This window comes from Chelonoidis abingdonii, chromosome 14, assembly GCF_003597395.2.
Source record: "Chelonoidis abingdonii isolate Lonesome George chromosome 14, CheloAbing_2.0, whole genome shotgun sequence".
Taxonomy (NCBI): Eukaryota; Metazoa; Chordata; order Testudines; family Testudinidae; genus Chelonoidis; species Chelonoidis abingdonii.
Genome location: NC_133782.1, coordinates 5355629 through 5378990, shown reverse-complemented (window position 1 = coordinate 5378990; position 23362 = coordinate 5355629). Strand labels below are relative to the sequence as shown.

The window sequence follows — 23362 nt, the reverse complement described above, 5'->3', positions numbered from 1 at the left end:
TCAGGATCCAACAGCTGAGCTGCCAGAGAATTAATTCCACAGTGGTGTATCTGTACATACTACAGGATCACAATTAACACTCTTTTTTAAAGGACTCACTGTAAGATTGTAAGAGGGACTCTTGCATGCAGGAGAATGGATAACAGATGCATATGAACTGATTACCAGACATTAGGGAAATCAAGTCTCATGCTTCAGATTGCAAACTGAGTGCCACTGGGGTAGGAAAGGATTATTTTCCCAAACCACGTGCAACATTGCTCTTGTCACCAAAGGATAAAAACCTACTACAACTACCAGCTAATGGAACTATTACTTTATCTCAAGTAACATTTTATATTGTGGAGATGAAGATTGTGGTTTAAAACATGCTTATAGCCCATGAGGGAAGGAGTGTTACAGTAGCAGACTTAATGAGCTAGTGGTATTGGAACCCTGTGAACCTCTCACATGGATGCAGAGTCTAGTTTGGAGAATATCCCATTATTTCATTTTTACTGACCATTATTTTCATTCTCTGCTGACCCCATCACCATAGCTGGGATACCGAAGACTGAAGCCAGGGCCCAGATGCAGATGTTGACCACTTTGGCCTTGTGGGGGGTACGGATATCCAGTGCCTTGATGGGGTGACAGATAGCGATGTAACGATCCACGCTCATCATAGTCAGGGTGAAAGTGCTGGTGAACATGTTGTAGTAGTCAATGGAGATGGCGATCTTGCAGAGGATGTTTCCAAAGGGCCAGAACCCGAGGAACGTGTCTGTACCCTGGAAGGGTAAGGTTATCAGACACAGGGTATCGGCCAGGGCGAGATTGAAGATGTAAATATTGGTGGCCGTCTTCATCTTGGTGAATCTAAAACAAAGGAGAGATTGATATACAAATTTCCACTTGATTTCCAGCCCCACGGCTTGTGATAGGACTAGCATCGGCAATGAGTTACACTTATGAGGCACCTTTCTTCCAGAGGAACACAAGACCATTTACAAATCGTGACCCAGATCCTGCAATCAAATCCACACAGGCAGAGCCCTGTGCCTGTGTGGTTTCCCGCTGGCGTCAATGGGACTGCTCACCCAGATCCATTCCAGGATCAAGACTTATACCTAAAATCTCCTTCCAAATGCCCAGCCCAAATAACCGAGCAGGAGACTCCTCTCTTCCTCCCAAAGGTCCACTGGCTTCTCCCAAGCACTGTGTTGATTAACACACTTCTAGATTTTTAAATTCCAATGCAACACCAGATCTGAAGAAGAGGACTTAAGCTCCTACCATATTTGCAAGCCACAGATGTCAATGTTCTCGTGCAAGAGAACCTGAAGGTAAAACTGACCCATCTATTTTCATTGTCTCCCCAGGCTAATTGTAGTGCAAAATGTAAACGGCATAAACAGTCAAAAGCAAACAATATTTTTAAAAATCCATTTTTTTATTATTATTATTAGTAGTAGTATTAAAAGGAGTGAAGAGAAATGTGCTTTCAGGGGGAATGATCCTGTTCCATTGAAGGCAATGCCCAAATCCCCAAATGTATAATTTCTCTGTAAAAATGCACTCAGGACTGAAATAACAGTGAATCACAAAGTAGCTAAGGACTTGGAAAAACCAGTTGTTTAACAGAGAAGGCTTTCTAATGAAGGTGCAGTAAATTGTGCTTAACATGTTTGTGGTTACTTTGTGGGCAATCTCTTAAGACAGAACATTGCCCATTAAGTGGCATCTTCTGTACAGGGGATTTTAATTTCTGTAGCAGTTTTAGGCTCATTGCAGGTTGCATTAGAGATCTCCAAACAGTCCATTCAAGGCAAAACAAATATGAATGATAATAGCTCAAAATACTGCTTACTTGTGGACTAATAACCTACAAATACCCAACTTGGCCTAAGTGTGGTCTGTGGACAGTTTGTTACCAAACACAAACGTCAAATTGTCAGATGTTGGCTTTATGTTTGCATTTCCTACTAATCAGCATCTAATCATATTTATGACTATAGGGGACTTTTAAATCTCTTTCATCTGTTGGCATTTAAATCTTGACAGAGAGATTAAAAATAAAATAAAAATCTTGGCAACCTCTTTTAGAAAAGGAAGAACATGAATATGTGCAGAATTTTGGAAATCAGCGCTACTAATTCTTCTGAGCATTTTTTTTTGTGCTCAGTATTTACTGCATTATATTTTTTTTAAAATGTTGTGGAAATCAGAAATCACCAGGCTTACAGCTGACTATGAGCTCTAACCACTAGGAACTAGGAGAGCCAGAGGTCTCTTAACTGACAAAGCCAGGACTTTAAAGCAAGGGCACCAGAGCCTTTCTAGAATTGGGGGGAAAGGGCAAGGCCAAAGTGACCCCTCTCTCTCCTCAACTGGTGCTCTGGTAGTGAGCCAGCTGCCATCTTTTCTGGTGCCACGGCAGCCCCTGGTGGGCAAAAGGTGTAATTGCAGCACCTCCACAGCAGAATTTGTTAATCTGCTGGGGAAAAAAATCTGCGGGAGGACATGAATTCTGCGCTTATGTTTGTTTTGTTAAAAAGTGGGGGGAATGCCCCCCTAGCTTTTCCGGTTCTGGTGCTTGTGCTTTTAAGGTTCCAGAAAGACTTACAGGATTTCCCAGTACAGCTACCTAAAAAAGGAGACAATCCTGGGAAAACTGGAACAGGTATCAGCCCTAATAGAAATTGATTTGTTCTTTTTGTTTTGGAGCATGTTTAGATCTGACTCTCACACTGACTGTGTATATGAAAAGTTTAGCAGTTCTTCAGACTAGAGGCAGTGCAAAGCAGCTGAAAGTAAATAGTGGTAACAGTGGTAAGGCTCAAGCGTATTTAGACTTTTCACTGATTGCAAGCACAAGCAGCAGTAGCCAGTGAGTGAACCAAGATCTAATCGGCTCAGTTGTGAACTACAAGTTCCCATTGGACCAGTAATGTTTCCTTAAGCCTGGAAATCATCTATATGTGATTCAGAAATATGACAGGGCTTGGGAACCATGAACCAACACCGGCTAGTTAGCAGTCTCATTTTGCTCCCTTGAAAGGTAAGCGTAGATAGCACTTTTAATCATTGTTTTCTAAAGCTGATTGAAAAAAACCCATAAAAATGTCTTGAAATGGTTTTGAAAAGTGAAACATTGCCCTCAGCTCTATTCATGTTTAGTGCTGGTGATAGGTGCTGGAATATCAGCTGTATATATGGAGATCTATTAAAGAGTAAGTGCTGTAATTTTGGGGGAGGATAAGCTGTGTTTTTCATATATAACTACAGGTTGACTCCCTCTGCATAGCAAAAAACTTAATCTTAACTATGGGGCTGCAACTGGTGCCTCCATAATGAGCTACGGTGGCAGTGAAAGCACTTTCCTGTAGAATGTCAGCTGCAGGGCTGGGAAGACAGCCATTAAAGCCTTGACTGCCCAGAGAGGTATGAATTAATGTCACCTATAATGCGGACTGCAGGCCACAGCTTGGAGACCACGCATCCATTTCAGAAAGGCAATAGTGCTCGGTCAGGTGGTAACCATTTTTAGTTCCTATTGACCTGGGCTGATTTGGGCCTAAAACTCCAAGATGAGGATGGTGGTTGACACCTTGAGTTCTAGAGCACGATGGAACTTTCTTCCACAAAGATGAACCTCATCTGTGCAAGAAACACAGCTTTCTTGGTCGCTTGTCTGAGACTATGGAACAAACTCCAATAGGAACCAAGGACCATCACAAACCTCACAATGCCACTCACAAGGCAAGGCATACTTCTGTGACCGGCCTTCTCTCATGTAGACATGGCACAGCATGGACATATGAAGAAAAAACCAAATAGCTCACTGTAACACTACACTGCTCTCATCATTCTCTCCCTGGGGAGAAAATGAACCATGCATGACAGATGTTAGTCATGTCACTTATGCACTAGTGGAAAGCTATCAGATGCTGTGTTGATGAGGGTGATAAAAGAATGCATGAAGAACAGAATTTGAAGCTAGAAGCCAAATACTTTGCCTGGTATTTTCATTCATTCTTCATTGTATTCAGCCATTCATCCCCCACAATACTTCAATGTATGTAAAGTATATGTACAATACTGCACAACCTTCATCATCCAGAAGGCTCACAAAATACCAGAAAACATTGGACAATAAGGGGTCTGGCTGGATCTGCAGACCCCTGAGGTCTGTGTTTCAAGCTCTCTAATTGATCATAGCCTTGAAGACTCTGAATATTGACGGCCTTTGCCTACACAGCTAAATGTCCTATTTTATATAAATCTCCTGACTATATCTTCATGCATGCAGTTAGCGCATGACCATGCCTCCCTCAGACTGTCTTATGATTTCTCACTGATGGATTTCTTCATGGGATATTTAATGTGGAGGTGCATCTTACTCCACAATCAGGAGCCAACAAGCTTCTTGGTCTGACTGATTTTGCATTAAAAAGTAGAATTTTGAGTTCTTCTGTGGATGGTGATGAGATCAACAAATTCATGGACACGTAACATCCACCCCAGTGAAGGTTACATAAAAAAGCCACAACTGCATGTCTTTCACTGTTGTGGCAGACCACTATAGACAGAATTAAATGTTTTAAATAATAGCAAGGGACATGAAGAAATAATATGTGTGACTTTTTTTTCTGGTTGTAAAAATTAACTGGAAAATACTGGGGGAGGTACAGCGCATTACCAACCTCAAATCTGACTTCATTTTCTCTTCAAGCTCAACTGCTCCCTGATCAACCCCCAATTCTTTTGTGGTTTATTTAATAAGAACCTGTGTATGCATCTAAATTATTAAAGTGGTTCCAGAACACTGCAAAGAGGTTATATGAATTCTTTTTATTTAAAAAAAAATGCAATTGTGGGGTGCAATGAGATAACTATAGTGTTTTAAAGGTGGGAACATGTTCCAGTAATTTGTAGTAACAAACAGATTTCCATGGAGAGGAATGTTGTTTATAGATTCTCAAGCATCAGAAAAAGCAAAACAACAACAGAGTTTTGGTATTTATTTCTGCTTTAAAATTCTTTCAGCTCACTCCTGTGGGAGTGATTTTACTGTCTGACAGCTAAGAAAAATTGAAGCGCCCCTGAAGGCTCTGACTTTTTCATTTTTGACTGAATATTCTAAAAGCAAACAATAATAATTAAGACAAAATATTAAATTGTTTTTTTAACTCCAGTGAGATGAGCCTGGAATTAATATTCTCCCATAATGGAAGCAGTTTTAGATGGAACCTCATCAGCATTTCTAGCTTATGCCAACCAGTGACAGAGGGGGAAACCCACACTAATACCATCAGCTAAATAAGTCATTCTTCCCCTAACAGACAGGTGGAATTAATCTTTCTCAGCTTTAGGAAGGGGTTGATGGTAAGATTCAGTTACAGGGGAATTTCAGATCATTTGTGGGGTTTGATTTGGGTAAGAACCCCTTATGCAGATCTCATCCGAACTATTCAAAACCTCCTGAGTTTGCAGAAATGGGCTGGAAATATTGAGAAAGCCATCTCATGGAGTGCCATATATCTCACAGCTGCCACAGGCATTCTTTTGCTTTGGGGTTCATCATTAGGAATCCCAGAAAACAATTTGCCCCCTGGGATTTGCATTTTTACAGAGAATCTTTAGTTTTTATATTTTGTGAAAAAAATAAACACATATACAGTGGAACCCCCTGCCACCGGCACACACACAGGAATATGGGAAATTGACCCAGTTGGTAGGTCTTGGGCTGGTGTCTCTGGGTCCCGGGGCAGTGGGACCTCTCCAGCTGCTGGCCCCAGGTGGCAGGGCTCCAGATGTCAGATTTCATTTTAATTGTGGAAAAACCTGGATTTTTATGTTTTTTTATTGGAGAGTTTTTTGGGGAGGTTATCATGGAAAACTAGGACTCTGATCATCATGCTCATATATTTATGGTGGGTATCCCAGATATCCCAATGGGTAATGTATGCATTGTTATGGTGTAAGGGTGACAACTATCTGACTTTACCCTCCAACTTTCTAATAAGTAGGACGGAAGGGTGAAGCAGCTTTGGAGACAGACATGTTCTCCCTAATACACAAGCCAGTTATGTACTGTGAGATGCACTCCACAAACAACACACACACAAACATGAGCCTGCCCCAAGTCTCCCTCAGTCCTACCAAATGTATTCACTGTCAGCATGCCACAATATACTGATTCAGCAAGCACGTCCCAGCCAATGGTCAACTGGGTTATTAGCAGCTGAGAAGGCTCAGATGACTTCTTTTGAAAAATGACTAAGGGCATCTCTACACTTGCCATTTAAAGTGGAAAAAATCCCTTTTTGGTGCAAAAACCATGGGAGCGTCTACACTTGCCAATGACTTTTTGCGGTGAAACTTCCACAAAAAGAAAACCACCTCCACAAGAGACCAACGGCTCTTACTGGTGATGCTTTTGCAGTGCTGTGCAAGTGAAGACTCATTCTTCCTGTTTACACAGCTTTTAGCCTCCGCAGGATATCCCACCATGCCTAGGTGATCACTCTGGCCGGCAGCTCTGCTGCTTTGAAGCCAGGTAAACAGACACTCACCCCTCCCCCTGTAAAGCCCCGGGAGCTTTGAAACTTTCCTTCCTGTTTTCTTGGCAAGCGCTCACTTATCATCTGGCCAGGTGACAATGCCTGCTCCATGAATAAAAGATCCTCTGCTTGGAGCAATGCTGAGCAACAGGAGCTGATTGGGGAGGGATAGCTCAGTGGTTTAAGCATTGACCTGCTAAACCCAGGGCTGTGAGTTCCCTGCTTGAGGGGCCATTTAGGGACCTGGGACAAAAATCTGTCAGGGTATTGGACTAGATGACCTCCTGAGGTCCCTTCCAACCTGGATATTCTATTATCAGTGTTTGGGGAGAGGAGACTGTGCAGGGACCCAGGATGCCCTGCCATCGCCTCCCTCCCCTTCCTACAGCAATGGGAGTGCTGCAAATGTGAATACTCTCTGACACCTGTGGAAGTAAGCAAGAACACAAACCAGTGCTTTTCTTTGACCGGTTCACTATCACAGTTGAAACTGACAATGCAAAAACTCTGCAGGTGTAGACATAGCCTCAGTAAGGCTTAAGCCAGGAGTTTTATCACATAGTACCCAGATAGGCTAACGCTGCTCTGAATTTTCCCTGATAAGCTGTCTGCAAGGCAGCAAATGGCTCAGAAGTCAGCAGCTTGGCCACTAGCTGAGCTGAAATAGCTAAACAAAGCCTATTATTATTTCTAGCTTGACTTCGTTAGCTCACTGGTAAATAAAAGGCAGGCTCTAATCATTTATCACAAAGGCAGGGCAGCATTCCCCTGCAGCCATCCTTTCTGCAGACTTAGATTCGGTTGAATGGCATTCTCAGTAGTGCTGTCCCTAGGCTGCGTTTCTGAGAATGATCTGACAACATTCAGCAAAGCTGAATGGCCAATGCTGTCTCCTACGCATGAGGAGTGACACTTGAAATAGGGGTGGCGAGCGGTTTTGAAATACATCTTCCTTTGGTTCCACTCATTTTAATAGGCATTGTTCTGAATAACTTCTGCAAGGATTCTTCTATATTAGGGGCTTGATTCAAAGCATGTAGAATTCAGTGACAATCTCCCATTGATCTCAATAGCCTTCGGATCAGGCCCTTGGTCAATAGTGAAATGATTAACACAAGAATTTAGTTGATCTAAAGATTACAGCTGTTAAATTCAAATTTTGGGATGAACAAAACCTCAAATTTTGGAGTAACTGATCCTAAACTAAAGATTGCAAGTTGGATCTATATGCATGTACTGCCTGCCTCCCCTTACCAATTCTCAGCTAGGGTTATATTTGCATGTTAAAGGTTCATAAACTGCTTTACTTTAAAAGGAAGAGAGGCCAGTATAATGCCATGGAACAAACATCTCCTGAGTGCAGCACCCTGACCACAAAACCAACTTAGAACATAAGAACATAAGAACGGCGGTACCAGGTCAGACCAAAGGTCCATCTAGCCCAGTATCTGTCTACTGACAGTGGCCAATGCCAGGTGCCCCAGAGGGAGTGAAGCTAACAGGCAATGATCAAGTGATCTCTCTCCTGCCATCCATCTCCATCCTCTGACGAACGGAGGCTAGGGACACCATTCTTTACCCATTCTAGCTAATAGCCATTTATGGATTTCACCACCATGAATTTATCCAGTTCTCTTTTAAATGCTGTTATAGTCCCAGCCTTTACAACCTCCTCAGGCAAGGAGTTCCACAAGTTGACTGTGCGCTGCGTGAAGAAGAACTTCCTTTTAATTGTTTTAAACCTGCTGCCCATTAATTTCATTTGGTAACCCATAGTTCTTGTATTATGGGAATAAGTAAATAACTTTTCCTTATCCACTTTCTCAACATCACTCATGATTTTATATACCTCTATCATATCCCCCCTTAGTCTCCTCTTTTCCAAGCTGAAGAGTCCTAGCCTCTTTAATCTTTCCTCATATGGGACTCTCTCCAAACCCCCAAATTTCTCCTTTGCACAATTACAATCCTAATGTAAAGTTTTTTGGGTTTTTTTTAATCCTACCAATCTGAAAAGAGTCCTGTCCTGTCCAGCCATCTGCCACACTAATGGGTGTTTGCTGCATCATTGCCTGTTGGTAACAGACGGAACAATGTGGGTTATTAATCAGTGTTTGCTCCTTTTCCCATTTTGTTGATACTGATTAGCACCTCAGACCAATCTCTAGCTTCATACAGGAAAGGAATGTCAGATGGCAGAGTAATAATATCACAAGAAGGGTGCCAGAGATGAGAGTGAATCTGTGTTCCCGTGTGCTCAAGAGGCTTCAAGTAATCAGAAGAAGCTAAAGTGATTTACACTTGTCTCTTTTGCTACAACCGGACCCATGTGAATCTGAATTTCCAATAGGCTCTCTAGTCTTGTTTTCAGTTACAAATGCATAGCTTGCCTCCCCTTGTTGCACAAAAGAAGAAAGCTCTTCGTTACACATGAGTTTGATACATAGAGTGCGCTCTGCTAAGTGGATGTTTGGAACCTGTTTGACGAACTGGAAAGCTTTTCACCTGCTCAATATCCTACAGAAGGGAGAAGCTTCTAGCTACCTCAGCATCAATTGCATTTGGAACCCTGACTCCGAAGTGTACTCCCGTCAGTCCTGAATCCCATTTGGGAAGATATATACTGACTTTGATTAACGATACTTTTAAAGGGAACTGTGTGTGTTTGCTGGGGTGGGGGATAGAGGGTGTAACAGAGTGGTATTCCCATTTAAAGACTAAGAAGCATGGAGCTGGCAAACCCTGGTTAATTCGTCCAGCCCTGCCACATCTGTTTTGGGTACAGGACTCTAAAAAGGGAGAAGCCGAGCAGTTTGGGGCTACTGTGGAGAGCAACCAAGACACTGGAGTGGAGCTATCTCCAGGATCCAGGCTCCAGGGTGGCAGTCCTGGGCTGTGTTCTTCAAGAGGGACAGGGACCTGAGGAGAAGCCCTGCAGGAGTGGAAGACTGTGGTGGTTTGGGTTGTACTTGGTCACCCAGTGAGGGAAAGCCCTGGGAGTCAGCATTCTGATGAGAGTGAGAAGAACTGTGAGCTGAGCCCAGAAGGGGAAAAGAACTTTTGTTCATGTGAATTTGAGGCTCTTGTTGAATGTAGTGTTTATTTGGGGACTTTGAGTGCCCCAAAAGGGGAATCCAGCTGAGGCATCAACTACATGAACCCCGGGAGAGATAGAAAACCTTGGGGAGGAGGAAACTGAGGCAGGTAGCACTTGCAGTGCCACACGTAGCCAGCAGGGGGTGCTCTGTGGCAGCCACACTACATGAGTGGGCTAATGCATGTTGAGGGTGGGACATCCCCCTGCCACATCACTTGTCAGGGGAAGGGAGCAGGAGATATTCCTATATGCCAACAAATGGAAGGGAGGATATGGTTGAATATTAGCAGGGACATTAACAGTTGGGAGGGGAAGGATCAGGGCTATTTCCCCACTCCGAAAATGGACACCTGTTCTAGGGACATACTCAGACCAGGAAGAGGACGTGGCTGTCATGGTGTCACACATGAAAACAGACTCAGGTTTTTAGATCTGTTATTCAATAGACGTTGGCAATGAAAGGAAGTCCTGGAATGGGTGGTAATTCTAGAGTAATATTATAAAAAAGCCTCATTGGGAGAGCAAAGAATAGTACCACTCATCCTGAGATACCCCTGTGATATATGTAAGATACATTTCTGAAACACATTTTCCTTTCACGTGCCTGTTTGTAATGCCTATTGAGATTTTCAGTCTTCAGTCGGAGTTGGATTCAACTGGCAGCAACAGAGATGCCGATTGAATGATCTACTTTTAAAATCTAACCAGAAAGAGTGTGTGAACATGTGTGCAGAGGGGAAAGGAGGAGCACATGGCATATACAAAGCACCATGCATGTGGTGCATACCATACTCAGAATGTGAGCCCTTTCAGGAAGGAACTGTCTTTTTGTTCTATATTTGTATAGCATCTAGTTGAGGACAGTTGTTCCAGCTCATTATAGATCTCATCTAAAGCTGTTTCTTGCCTTTCTGTCCGCTTGCTTTCCTGTTCCTATAGGCAGCAAACTAAAACTATGGCCTCAAAATTAGTAATGAAAAGACTGAAATCCTGTGGGTGACTCATGCAGAACCAAGGCAGATAAATGTCAACACTGAGGGCCAGCATCTAAATTAGGTTTCTGCTTTTAAATACCATGGGCACTGGTTAGCAGCAAATGGAGAAAGCAGCAAAACTGCAAGCAAGTCTGCTGAGCATGGGGGAAGTCTGGTGCAAGGTAAGTGGAGTGATTTGTGATAAACAGGTGCCCAAAGAGTCTCAGGTACACTATACAAAACCATGGTAAGATCAGCTCTTCTCTACTGATCAGAGACATGTTGGACCAAAGAAAGGCACTTGTGAAGACTTGAAGCCAGTGCAAGGAGATGTTTGAGGGCAGTGAGAAGAGGAGACGAATGACATTGCTGAATGCTTGTGGAATGATGTCATTGAGAGCGAGACCGGGGTCAGTGGTATGAGAGAGAAGCGGCAAGAGAAGAAGCAGAGATGGCATAGGCATGTACGAAGCATAGATTAAGGGAGTCCTGTTAGGGCACCTTTTGAAACTAGCGTTCGCAGACTGAGAACAAGAGGTTGGCCAAGAAAACAATGGGTAGACTGTTTAGAGAAGGACAGAGTAGCTATGAAGTGAGCACTGGACTTGCAAGACTGGCAAAGACTGTTCCAGTGACCTGATCCCAGCTAGCTGGGAAAAGGGGAAGAAGTGGTCCTGGTACAGAACTACAGATGCCAATAATTATCATTATTAAGTAGGGAACTATCTGGTTAGTTATTAGATTTTCCCATCAGAAAATGCAGTTTCTACAAAATGAATATTTTCTATGGGATATTGTCTATGCGGGGGACTGGAATAGATGACCTCTTGTGGTCCCTTCCAGTTCTATGATTCTATGAAAACAGAACTTGAAAGGTCAGAATTTCCTGCGGGACAGAAATTCCAGATTTCACTCAGCTTTATTAGTTACAGTTGAATGCTGATGGAAATCAAGGAGCTGACAATGCAGCCTGCAGAAGAATTTTACCCCAAAAAGCTCTGCTAATGCTTCTTAATCTTGACCTGCAACAACCCACTGGTATTCCAGTCCTGGGGAGATATTGCCAGGTATCTGGCTATAAGAGATGGAACTGACACCACTACATTCATTTTCCCTTGTGATCTGAATATGCTTTACAACCAGGTGGACAGAGGGGGAAAGTTGGTGTATTAACCTACTGAGCTCATTTTAATTAGTGATAGCTCTATTGCCCAGGGAAATTTCCTTTCCTTAAATGTTCCTGCATCCTCCTCCTGTCCTGGGGCTCTCCAGCCCATAGCTGTCTCTATGGTTTCTTGTCTACAGAAATTCAGTGAGCCTCCAAGGCTGTATGACTGCAGGGACTACCTCCTTAAGGAATGTGACGAAGACTCTTGTAGCACCTTATAGACTAACAGAAGTATTGGAGCATAAGCTTTCATGGGTGAATACCCACTTGTGCCTGATGAAGTGGGTATTCACCCACAAAAGCTTATGCTCCAATATTTCTGTTAGTCTATAAGGTGCCACAGGACTCTGTCACTTTTTAGAGATCCAGACTAACATGGCTACCCCTCTGATCCTTACGGAATGTGGCTGTCTTATACTGATCTCAACAATGCAGTCAGCCAATGTTTGCACACTCCAAAAAATCAAGTCTATTTTTTTTTTGAGAGGGCCCTTAGCTGAGTATATATTAGATGTCAGAGCTTCAGAGACAGCAGATGCTTGAAAATTACGTTTATGTGACTGTTCCCACAACAGAAATGTAATTGAATATGGAAAAAATATCTTTGGCTTTAAAAAGCAAAAAGCTATCAGCTTTAATGCTTGACTGTGATTATCAAAGGAGTCTGCCAGGAAGAAGCAGCACTGGACCATGTTTGGTAATCACAAAACCCCCCTTGGTCCAGAAACAGAAACACCAAGTGAGAAGGTGGATTCTCAAGACTCCAGCTCACTTCAGATAGATCAGTATTATTCAAATCTGTTGGGGAAAGAGATTGGTTTCTTTTCTATCTTAACAGGGAAACAAATAAAGCTGTTACCCCAACATACCTAGGAGGCTGGATGACCCTGTGCAATTTGGAGCTTGATCGGTTTCAGTGCAAGTCTATTTAAAGAAGAATCTAAGAATGGCATCCAATATGGGGACAATCAGATCTATGTGTAGGTGTAATTTTTTTTTTAAGTTGACGTGAATTTTGAAACTAATCAAATTTGGGAACCGAGTTAAATTGGAAAATGGCTATAAAGATCAATGGTTCAGAACAGGCCTAGTTCAGCATTAACAGAAAATGACTATCATCCGTTGAGCAGCTCAGCTGTCCACATGAAGTAAATTAGCAATCTCAACCTTGGATACAGGAATTTATTTCAATTCTTGATGGCAGTCCCAGCAAAAACGATGAGTCTAGCTGCCTGGATTGTTTTTATCCGGCCCTGGAAAGTCCAATAACTTTCAGACAGGTAGATCCAAAGGTCAGCCTTGTTCAGATCCAGAGGTTTCATTCAGGCACCTCTCTACTCAAAGGAAAAATTGTTGAGCACCCATCAAACCCTTGATGCCCCCAAAAATGGCACTCCAGCTGACCTGTTAGACAAAGCTTCCAGAAACTGATGTGGCAAACAAATACTTAGCTTAAGATTAACCTTAACCTTGGTATTTAACAATCAAAAGCCTCTAGAGGGTAATTTCTACTTTGAAATCACTTTCAGACAGATTTGTTGTGCATCACAAAGCACTTTGCAAAAAATCCATGTTCTCTTGTACAATTTGGCCATGATTTTAATTATCCCTGTGCCACTCCATAGAGCAGTCACCGTCCTACAGTAGATCTTCTGTCTGTTCCACTAGACTGTAACAATGCCCCTTAGGGTACATCCAGACTACCCGCGGGTAGTGATCAATTTTTCAGGGATCGATATATCGCGTCTCATCTAGACATGATATATCGATCCCCAAATGCGCTCCCGTCAACTCCGGAACTCCACCAGGGTGACGGGGGGAGCCGCAGCCATCGATCTCACACCGTGAAGACGGGAGGGAAGTCAAAATAAGATACATCGACTTCAGCTACGCTATTCCCATAGCTGAAGTTGTCTACATCGACCTGCCCCCCCGCCCCCAATGTAGACCAGGCTGTGGTCACCCATCCATTGGCTGACCCAAGGCCTGGAAAAGGCTGACGTAGATTTCTTACATGGACAGGCCATGATGCACTATCCCTTGCCACCTTAAGCATTCTTAGGGCAAGGAAAGCTGTTGTGTTCGGCTCAGCGGTTTTGACATCTGAAGGATTTATTAGGAAATAGTCTTGCTGAGTGATAAACCATGAAAGCTCATCCATGTGATCTTTTCAGGGGAGTTTGTATTTGAGGCAATTTATCAATAGCTTAACCCCTCCCTCCCCCAAATCCTTGACCTATTTTGCAAATGTTACCACTTGAAGGAATATTGTTCAGATTCATAACACTTGTATGTTACAACAAAGAAAAACCACTACATCCCTGACTGGCGGGTGGTGGGGGAAGCCATTGTTTTTCTGAGTGCACAGAACAATAATGCACCTCCCCATATTACTAACTAGACTAGGTCAAAAATCTAGCAGAGGTGGGGTTTGTGTCCCCATGGACTGAGCAAAGAACATAGCCCCCCAACTCCATCCCTGTCCTAAGACCCACTGAGAAATCCTGTGAGTATCAAAGTATCCCTGGAGGACTGGTGCTTCTATACAGACAGACAGCCCCTTGCCCAGAATGTTTCCTTCTGCACTTGTGTTGCCAAAGCTGTTCCATCTGCCACTAGCTCTTGCCCCAGTCCTTCTTAGCGATTGTGCCAGCACAGATCAGAGGGGGGAACAATCAGCGTTCATTCCTATGGGCATTTTCCAAAGAGGAGTCTATGGAGAACTGCTTTTCCCCAGTGTGCCCTTGTCCTGCCCAGCCATGTCTCAGTAATCCTGCACAGACCTCCACACACGGAGGTACAGTCAGAAGGAGATGATACCATGTGGATTCTCTGCCACCAATCGAATGTTGGGGTCCCTTTAACAGGTTTCCCATACTTTCACCCCTCTATAACAACACACAGAGGAGATGAGATGAGGAGAATGAATGATCATCTGGCCCAGCACTTGATGAGTTGGGGAAGCCAACTGGTTTCTGAAAGAGAAAATTGCATTGGCTGTGCTCTTACAAGATGATCAAAAAATAGAATGAATTAATCCCCACTCAGTTGTAACCTGGCTAGCTCACTCTCTCTGCTTCCTGACAACCTCCAAGGAAGCAAACATCAGCCCAGCCGACCAATGTTCACAAACACTTCCAGAATATTCAGCGCAAACAAAATCAATTAATCATTTGTGGATTATTTTTTGCCAGGAACTCAGACCAACAGATCCTTAAATCAGTCCCAAGAAAGGCAGAAATTAAATGTAAGATTTAAGAGATGGAGACAGTTTCCCTTATTACCACAGTTCCTATGCAAATAAGCATATGAACACAGCAAGGGAATGAGCAATCAGCCAGAGCTGCTGCTTTTGCATGAGATTGAACAGGAAATGTATTGTAAGAAGCAGTGTATCCATTGGTCAGAGAGAGGTACTGGAAATTCCCAGCTCTGCTACTGATTTTCAGGGTTGTTCTGAGCCAGTCATTTACCCTTCCCTGGACCCCATCTTTAAAATGGACGTGATAATCAGGGGATGGTTGAACTTCCTAGTCTACAAGCTCTCAAAGTCCACAAATTGCTGTGAGGTGTTTTGGGGTGCTTTTGATTTTGGGGTGGGGTGGGGCAGGAGAAATGTTAATTAAACCAACCATATTCAGCCACTTGAGAATTCTTCTTATGCAAGGGCATTCTCTGGTAGTATATAGCTATCATAGCAACTCCAACACCACTCTCCTAGTTGCCTGCATAGAGGGCATGGCCAGGGTATCCCTACAGTCTTGCAATCTCCAGCTTCTGGAATTAGAATGGCCCCTTGGCTCAATTCCCTAAGAGGTACAGAGGGACCAACTTTGCCCCATTGGCTCCCAGATTGGTGGAGTACAAAGTTAGCTCAAAACCACACCCCTCCTAAGCCAGACTTTGTTGTCTCCAGGCTTGAAGAACCACCACAAACCCCACTATGGCAACCTGCATGGGACCTGGATGGAGGAACCCAGGTTGCCGGAAGGAAGGGTTTGGAAGAGGCACTAGGAAGTCGGTCTGAGTACGCATGGCTGGAATGCTAGCTGCTGTTGCAGCAGCTCAGTAAATCATTCTCTTAATAAAGATCCACTCTAGTTTCACAAGTATGAAGTCTTCTGAGGCTATTACCCAATACAACACCCACCACCCTTTATTCCAAGCGCACTTCAACCTTTTCTTCAACAACACACAGCACCGCATGCATCTGTTACACAACACTGCAATTTATCCCTAGAGAGAGAGAGGGACAAAGGAAGAATCATGCCTGGCAGATGCTGGATGTGTCAGTTAATGCACTGCTGGAAGGTGCTCCGGTGCTACATGAGAAGGTTGAGATAAGGACCCAAAAGAAGATTCAATCAGGAGCTGGATCTGAGTTTGCCAACCTTGTCTTCCTGCAATTTTGTTTTTGGCAAGGTCATTCAATTACTAATGAGAGGGAAGCTGTGCTCTGGATAAGTGTCCTCATGAGCTCAACCTGATTTAAGCGCAGCCCAGGATGCAGTGCATCAACTGTCCCTTTCACCCTTCGATTTTCTCTTGTCTCCGCTCCTTGCTTGCTTTCTCTCTCGTTATTTTTGGCCACGTTCCCTGTCCCTTTTCAGCCTATTTTTGCCTTTATTTTTTCCCCTTTTGTACTGTTCACCCAACACTCAGCCCTAAGCTTTCATTTCCTACTGGGGAGGAAATTAAGATCAGGCTCCTGTATTGTTCTTGCCGCTATTGAAATCTAAGTTCTCCGAAGTAAAACCCAGGTGCTACAGCTCTGCTTCAACCCCCCTCCACCAAGCAAGCCCTGAACAATGTTAGACCGAAGCATGTGCACTGGATAGAGCCAGGAACATGCAGCTCGCAAACCGGCAGGCAGTGAGAGAAGATGGAAATGTCCCTTCCTGCACCTGTACTTTGAGTCTTACCACCTTTCACAGAGAGACATAATGTTTCCTATGGTGCTTTTTAGCCCATCCCCACAGCATGTTGCAAAGCTTCCAATCTGACGGCATAGCTACATTTCCCCATAATTACCAGACTCGGGGCCTGTGGGCTTAGCGATCAGATCCATAAAGCCCCGTCACTGAACTAACAGCCAGGCTGCAAAAATGAGACTCCTGAACAGATTGTTCACTGACATCACAGTCACAAACTGAATACAAATGTCTGGGATGAGAAGAGAGGGGGAAGGGACAGACTGAAACCTCTCGCCCTGGGGAGCCATTAGCGTTACCATTTGGCTCTGGATCCTGATTCTCTTGATTAGGTTATTCATAATCCCATCTAACTGAGACACAGCCGGTGCCATCCCTCTGCATGCAGCTTGGACGCATTCCTTCCCCCACTTGACCTCTAGCTGCAATGACACGCTTCCTCTTCCCCTCCCTTAGCAGACAGTCCTGTTCTGTTAGGGCTGCAGTGTCTGGAATGACAAGGGATATGAAACAGGCAAAAGACGCCACTGCTCTTTCACATCTATCAGCTCCATTGGCATAAGTCAGCATAGCCTCGTTGAAGTCAGTACTCCCCTTTAAACCAGCCGAGGAACTGGCCCGTATATTTTAGATCAGATCTTGGAAACCCTATCAGATGCCATCAGCATTATCATTGTCCCAGGTCGCTAACACTGGTTTCAACCTTGCTGTTACTGTATGGAAGCTGCCTGTCTCAGAAGACAATGGTTTAAATGCCAAAGCCGTTCAGGTACTAAATGTCATGCTGCAGTAAAACATACATGGGTAAAACATTCAATTCCTGAGCAACAGATAATGTAGGCACAAGGCACAGGGCTAGTGGATGAAGCCAGTGCACTAATAGTGCTTGAAGCCTACTGCTCTTTTCTCTTCATTCGCTTTGCTTCCCTCTCTCTCAACCACTTTGGTGCAGCGCAGCCCTCCAGCATAGCCTGTTGCTAGCTACATCTGTCCAGCTTGGTATGTCAACGTTGAAAATTTTCAACAAGTCCTTCTGGCAAATGTCCTTGAACTGGAGCCTAGGCTGCCCCAGTGGCCTTAGAGCATCCACAATACAGGGGATCCTTTAGAATGTACCCATCAGGTATCCATGGCAGATGGTCAAGGCAATGGAGATGTCTTTGAGAACAGTGATCAGACATGGCAATTTTTCTTTCTCAAGTATTTCAGTGTCAGGAACTTTAGTTTCTTACTTGATATTTAGAATATAGCAAAGACAGTGGGTGTGGAAGGTGTTCAGCCTTCCGTTGTACTTGCCATAGGCAGTCCAGGCTTCACCACTATACCGCGGCACGCTCAGAACACACATATGGTAGACCAATATCTTCATGTTCAATGTTAGTTTCCTGTTCTCTCCCATGTGTTTGGTCAGTTGACCGAATGTGGTGGCTGCCTTTCTGATGCAAGAATTAAGTTTATCATCTAGAGATAAATCATCCAATGCAATTGATCCCACATAGCATTACTTTTGCACATCTTCTAGCACCATCAACACACCTTGTGCCATCACCATTGTCTTCTTTAGAGTGTTGGTTGGTCCAAATTCATCACAAGCTAGCGTGGAACTATTGCAAAGTTGCTGGCGGCCCTCTTCACTGTATGTCATGAGCACTGCGCCAGCAACAAACAGAAGTTCTCTTAGCAGCAGGTATTTGACTTTGCTTTGTGCTTTGAGATTTGCAGTGTTAAAGAGTTTTCCATCTGCTCTAGTCTCGAAACGTACAAGCTCAGTGCAAAATGAAAAAGCATGATGGAGCAGCAGAGAGAAGAATGTACCCAAACACATCCCTGTTTGACACCATTGTGGATTTTTAAGCTGTCACTATCATACCAGACTGTAGCCTTCATGCCACCATGGAAGAATTAAATCAGACTGAGGGTGATTGGATGTCAACAAGTTCTAACAAATGGAAAAGGTTCTTTCTGCTGAACAGCTCAAAAGCTGTACTAAGATCCATTAAAGCCATGTAGAGAGATTTTCCTTGTTCTTGACACTTTTCTTGCAGTTGTCTTAGTGTGAAGAGCATGGGAAAAGATGATTTGCCAGCACTGACTCTCTGGATATACATGTTCAGCAAGAAATTGCACTCTTTGGGGAATGACTCCTGCAAATACCTGGCCGGCAACAGTAAGGAGAGAGGTTCCTCTGTAGGTATTACAATCACTCCAGTATCCTTTGTCTTATCCTGGCTACTACTGTTGCATGACTATCCTGTCCCCTAGATTTCCACCTTATTCAGGCCTGCATGGCAGTTCAACAGCATTCTGTTCCCAGTGGGTATATGGATCCCACACAGGGGATTAACCTCCTGGACTAAGTAGACAGATGTCCCAACAGAAACTGCCAACTTTATAGTCAAAAAAGGCCCAATTAATTACCCAGCTGCTTGCAATCTGCTAATGAGGGATAATGAGCCAGCAGACTCTCCACAGAAGAATGCAAACAAGCACCACTCCTGCATAAGTGTCTTCTTTACTATTAGCTTCGGAAGAGAGGTAAAGGACTGAATGTGCCATGAAGACCTGGCAGTTGACTCTTCCCTCTCTCCATCTCTTGGGGACAGGATAGAAATACGTTAATAGGCCAGCACACAGGAAAATTTCATTGCTCTGACCTATGCCATGCCTGTTCTGTGGATGAGCACAGCACTTTAATCTACAGGCCTGGCAAGCAGATACTTTCAGAAGCATAGATAGATTCATAACCAGTCATGTGGCAGATTATGAGCGATGCTGCTTTGGTTTAAGGAGTAGGGATGTTTGAAAATATTCTATAGCAATCTATTCTCCTCCTGATAAATTTGTCAGAATTCCACTTCCATCTTGAACTTGACACCTCTGCCTCTGGAACTTCTTGCCACTTGACCTGAAAACTGCTGTGGACTTAGTCCCAGTAAAACAGGACTTAAAAACCTCATCAAAGTTTGTCATTTCAGTGCTTTTAGTCTGTATTTTTAACCATATTTGGGTTTTGATGTGAGATTGCTAGTCCTTCAGTGCTTTTCAGACTCCTACTCAATCTGTAGTATTATTGACATTGAAAGCAGCTGCTGGAGTGCATTAGGCACAGATTTTTAACAGTGCGCATGCACTTTTGTGCAACTGGCTTGTGCTCACGCACATCCCAAAGCCAGTGTATGGCTAGGATTTGCATGTGTGACAACCCACCAAATATGCGATACCACATAACCCTTCAGCTCCAAAAGCACAGGCCTCTACCACTTGAGCTAAAGAAGTAAATCCATCAGCTGGTAGCAGTGGTGGGCTATTATACTCTCCATGGGCCAGCCACTAGAGGGGAATGTTAGTCATATAGGTATGTGCACATGCAAGCTGTGAGTTGCAAGCATGCATATTTCAGCCTTTGTCTTGGAAAAATCAAGTTTCCTTTGCCATTGTACCACAGTAATAACCAAAAGACTTCATTTTCCATCTGCCTGTGTTTCTTGCTCTTCTGCACTCTTTATGGTATAATAACTTTTGATTACTCCAAGCAGTACAGACCACTCAATATTAATTTCATTTCTATCCAATCTGCACCAATTGCCTCTTGCAAAGAGAAAAGAAAAGCGAAGGACACAGAGAGACACAAAGTCTTAAAGGGTTCATTCATGTCCACTGGATTGTGTTACTTTATACTCCAGCTCTGTTTCATCGCTAAGAAATACAGCTTGTTAAACCATTCCCATTAGGGAGCCTTCCCGCAAGACGTCATGTAATTGAAATGTTATCATTTCTCACAACGGGCCTCTGATCCTGATCCATGCCTTAAGGACTGAGGGACAGATTTTTAAAGGTGTTTAGATTTCTGAAACTGTAGATAAAAGTCAATGCCTATATGTATTTTTAGAAGCCTAAATACTTTTAAAAATCTGCCCTTGAGGCAACATTAATAAGTAGAATTGAAAGACCATGAACCCGCTATTGAGTTGACTGGCTGCAAAGGAGTCCAATTCACCATAGAAAACAATGCACTAGAGACCGGTTAGCAGACTGAATGGCTGGGGAAGAACAAGTATGAGCAAACTGGTGGAAGAATTCAAGGAGTTCAGTACAATGTCTTAACTCGTAGGGTGTGTACGAAACTGGAGCTGCATGGAAAGAAAAGAGCCCTGGAAGGAGATCAACATCCTAACCCATCTGAATATTGCTGGAGTTGTGGGAGTAAAAAATGGCACAGGTACTTGTGCCTAAAGCCCCATGACTAAATATGCACATGTGATGGTCGCCCTCTTGGCCAAAACATGGGGGCCTGACCTGGGGACCTTCAGAGCTAAAACAGTTACAACTCATAGCCTCTGGCCCGGCACAGAGCGGGATTCATAACATGCACTCACCAGTGGGTGGCACACACAACTGAGTGTCTGGGAGTAACAGGCGATCGCAGAGGCTGGATGTTGTTTCTGAATCTTCTTGCTTTGGAGGCATCATTGGGAACAGGGTTTAGTATTTTTTCCCTTTAATCAAACTACTGGGAAACAGACGAATTCAGGAGCGTTTAATGTGCCAACTTTTCCCTTCTCAAATAACCCTTTCCCTCTGCTGCTGCCCAACCACTGCTTCAAACTCTCTGAAAACTGTAAGAGAAACACATGCATAAGTAACACCTTAAAGGTACCAAGTGGATGGAGAGGTTGGAGGGGGAGCAATTATCTGAAGGAAACTCAAACAATGGTCAGTAATATGAAGCAGCAAGAGGCAGCCAACTTAAACCGATAGCCCTTTGCTGTCAAGGAAATAGAAATCCTACGGAGAGCCCTTTTCAGTCTTCTCCAATTAGTACTGCTCAGCAGTAGAAGTGAATGTGACAGTCACATGATTACAGGACCAACAAATTAATCACTTCAACTTTTCAGTGTAGGCTGGGTCATACAACGGATAGTAAAGCCTAGAGGAAACTTTGGGTTTTTTTTTAAATGGCTCCAGGTGATTTTGGAAACACCAAGTGGTTTTAGAATCTTCCTTCTGCAAATCAGGAAATGCATCCTCGCATCCCCTAAAGCAATAAACAGCAAACCTCCCTGTAGCCTTAACACTGCTGAAATGTGAGCACTAAAGCCTCTGTGTTCCACTAATAACTGAAAACTGGGCAAGGAGTATTCTCTGGCTTGTGGTACACTGGATCTGGTTCCTTTTATAGGAGACGTGGAGTGGCAGGGGGGTTGTGGCTAACCCACCAGTATATAATATTTCTCAGGTACCACATGATTTACAAAAATCTACTGTACATCTTTAAGGATGGCCCCTTGGATCATACGTGCCAACTTCTAATGGCACTGGTGGGTGCCCGACCCTCCTCTCCCCCCGGAGCACCCACGGAGTCGGCACCTATGCCTTAGAACCAGTAGCACAATTATCAAACTGAGAGGCAGGATGCCTGGATTCTATTCGCAGCTCTGCCACAGACTTCCTGTATGATCTTGGGCAAGTCACTTCACCTGCCAGTGCCTCAGTTTCCCCTATGTGGAACTAATATTTATTCCTCTTCTTGTAAAGCACTTTCATATACAGGGGTGAAAAGTGCTACATTAAGGGCTAAGCATTGCACTGAAAATGGACATTGGTGTGTAGCACAGTCTGGGTCATTGTGAGTGTACAACCCCCCCGCTTCTTATCCCATGTGATCCCCACACACCTCAAGATAAGGTGATCGCATTTCAAGCAGTTAGTGGTTTGACAGCATCTGCATATCAGTGTTATTCACCAGATTTGAGGTAACACCCAGCCCCTCCCCCAGTGGCAAAAGAGCTCAATGTGGGCAGATCCCTCACTGAGCCATGGATGATAAGGGGTGCCTAGAAGCACTAAGAGCAGATGTACAGAAAGTGTGAGTGGCTGTTCCTATTACTTTTCTGGGGTGTTTCTCCACAGGGATAGCTACTGGGTGGACTGTGACCAGAAAAGGGTGGCCAAGTGGAAACAGGTTTTCTCATCACTTAGGCTACACATTTCACTTCTTATCTGCCTTAGTGCTCTTTCCCGTGGCCTTATGTGAGGGACATCAGTAAGCAGAGCCCAAGAGTCTGGTCATGCCTTTTCATGCGTGAGCTCTTGCCAACTAGGCCATCACTGGTTCTCAGTGGCATTGTTTAGACATTGCTGGATGATTCTGCTGTCCCCGTGCAGCTCAACTTTCCTTCCCTGTTCATGTCATCCACAATATTCATACCGGGAAACACTTGTATGTGTTACAAGATAGAGCAGAGAAGCTTCAGACACCTGAAACTGCAAGGAGAAATGCAAGCAGAATAATCTTATAAAACTTGGCTGTGCCCGCTTGAACATAAGCTCTGGAACAAAGAGCTTGATTTTGCAAAAGTGATCGGGCATAACATATTGTTATAACTGACTGGGCTCTTATCTGCCTTCCTGTTCTCCATAACAGAGAGACTGTGACTGGGGGCTCATGCAAGCTTATCAATAGCTGAATCCCGGGTCCACTAGCAAGCACCTGAATTTCAACCTATTAAAGACGAGAGTCGAGTCCTGAAGCTAATAAGCATTGACATTCTCTTCTGTCCCAAGGTGAATCCTTTTCTTGTGTCATCACAGCCATTAGCTATCTTAGGAAATGGTATAGAGCCAAACCTCTGGCTTGCCAGGGCTGC

At 43.8% G+C, this 23362-nt stretch overlaps 1 protein-coding gene across 1 annotated transcript in view; it reads right to left on the bottom strand.

Moving 5' to 3' along the window:
- OPRL1 (opioid related nociceptin receptor 1) overlaps nt 1-23362 on the bottom strand; it is a 34263-nt gene that overhangs the window by 3297 nt on the left and 7604 nt on the right. Inside the window, exon 3 of the mRNA XM_032766434.1 lies at nt 503-858. Coding sequence (XP_032622325.1) covers nt 503-858 — 356 coding nt within the window. The remainder of the gene's footprint in view (nt 1-502; nt 859-23362) is intronic.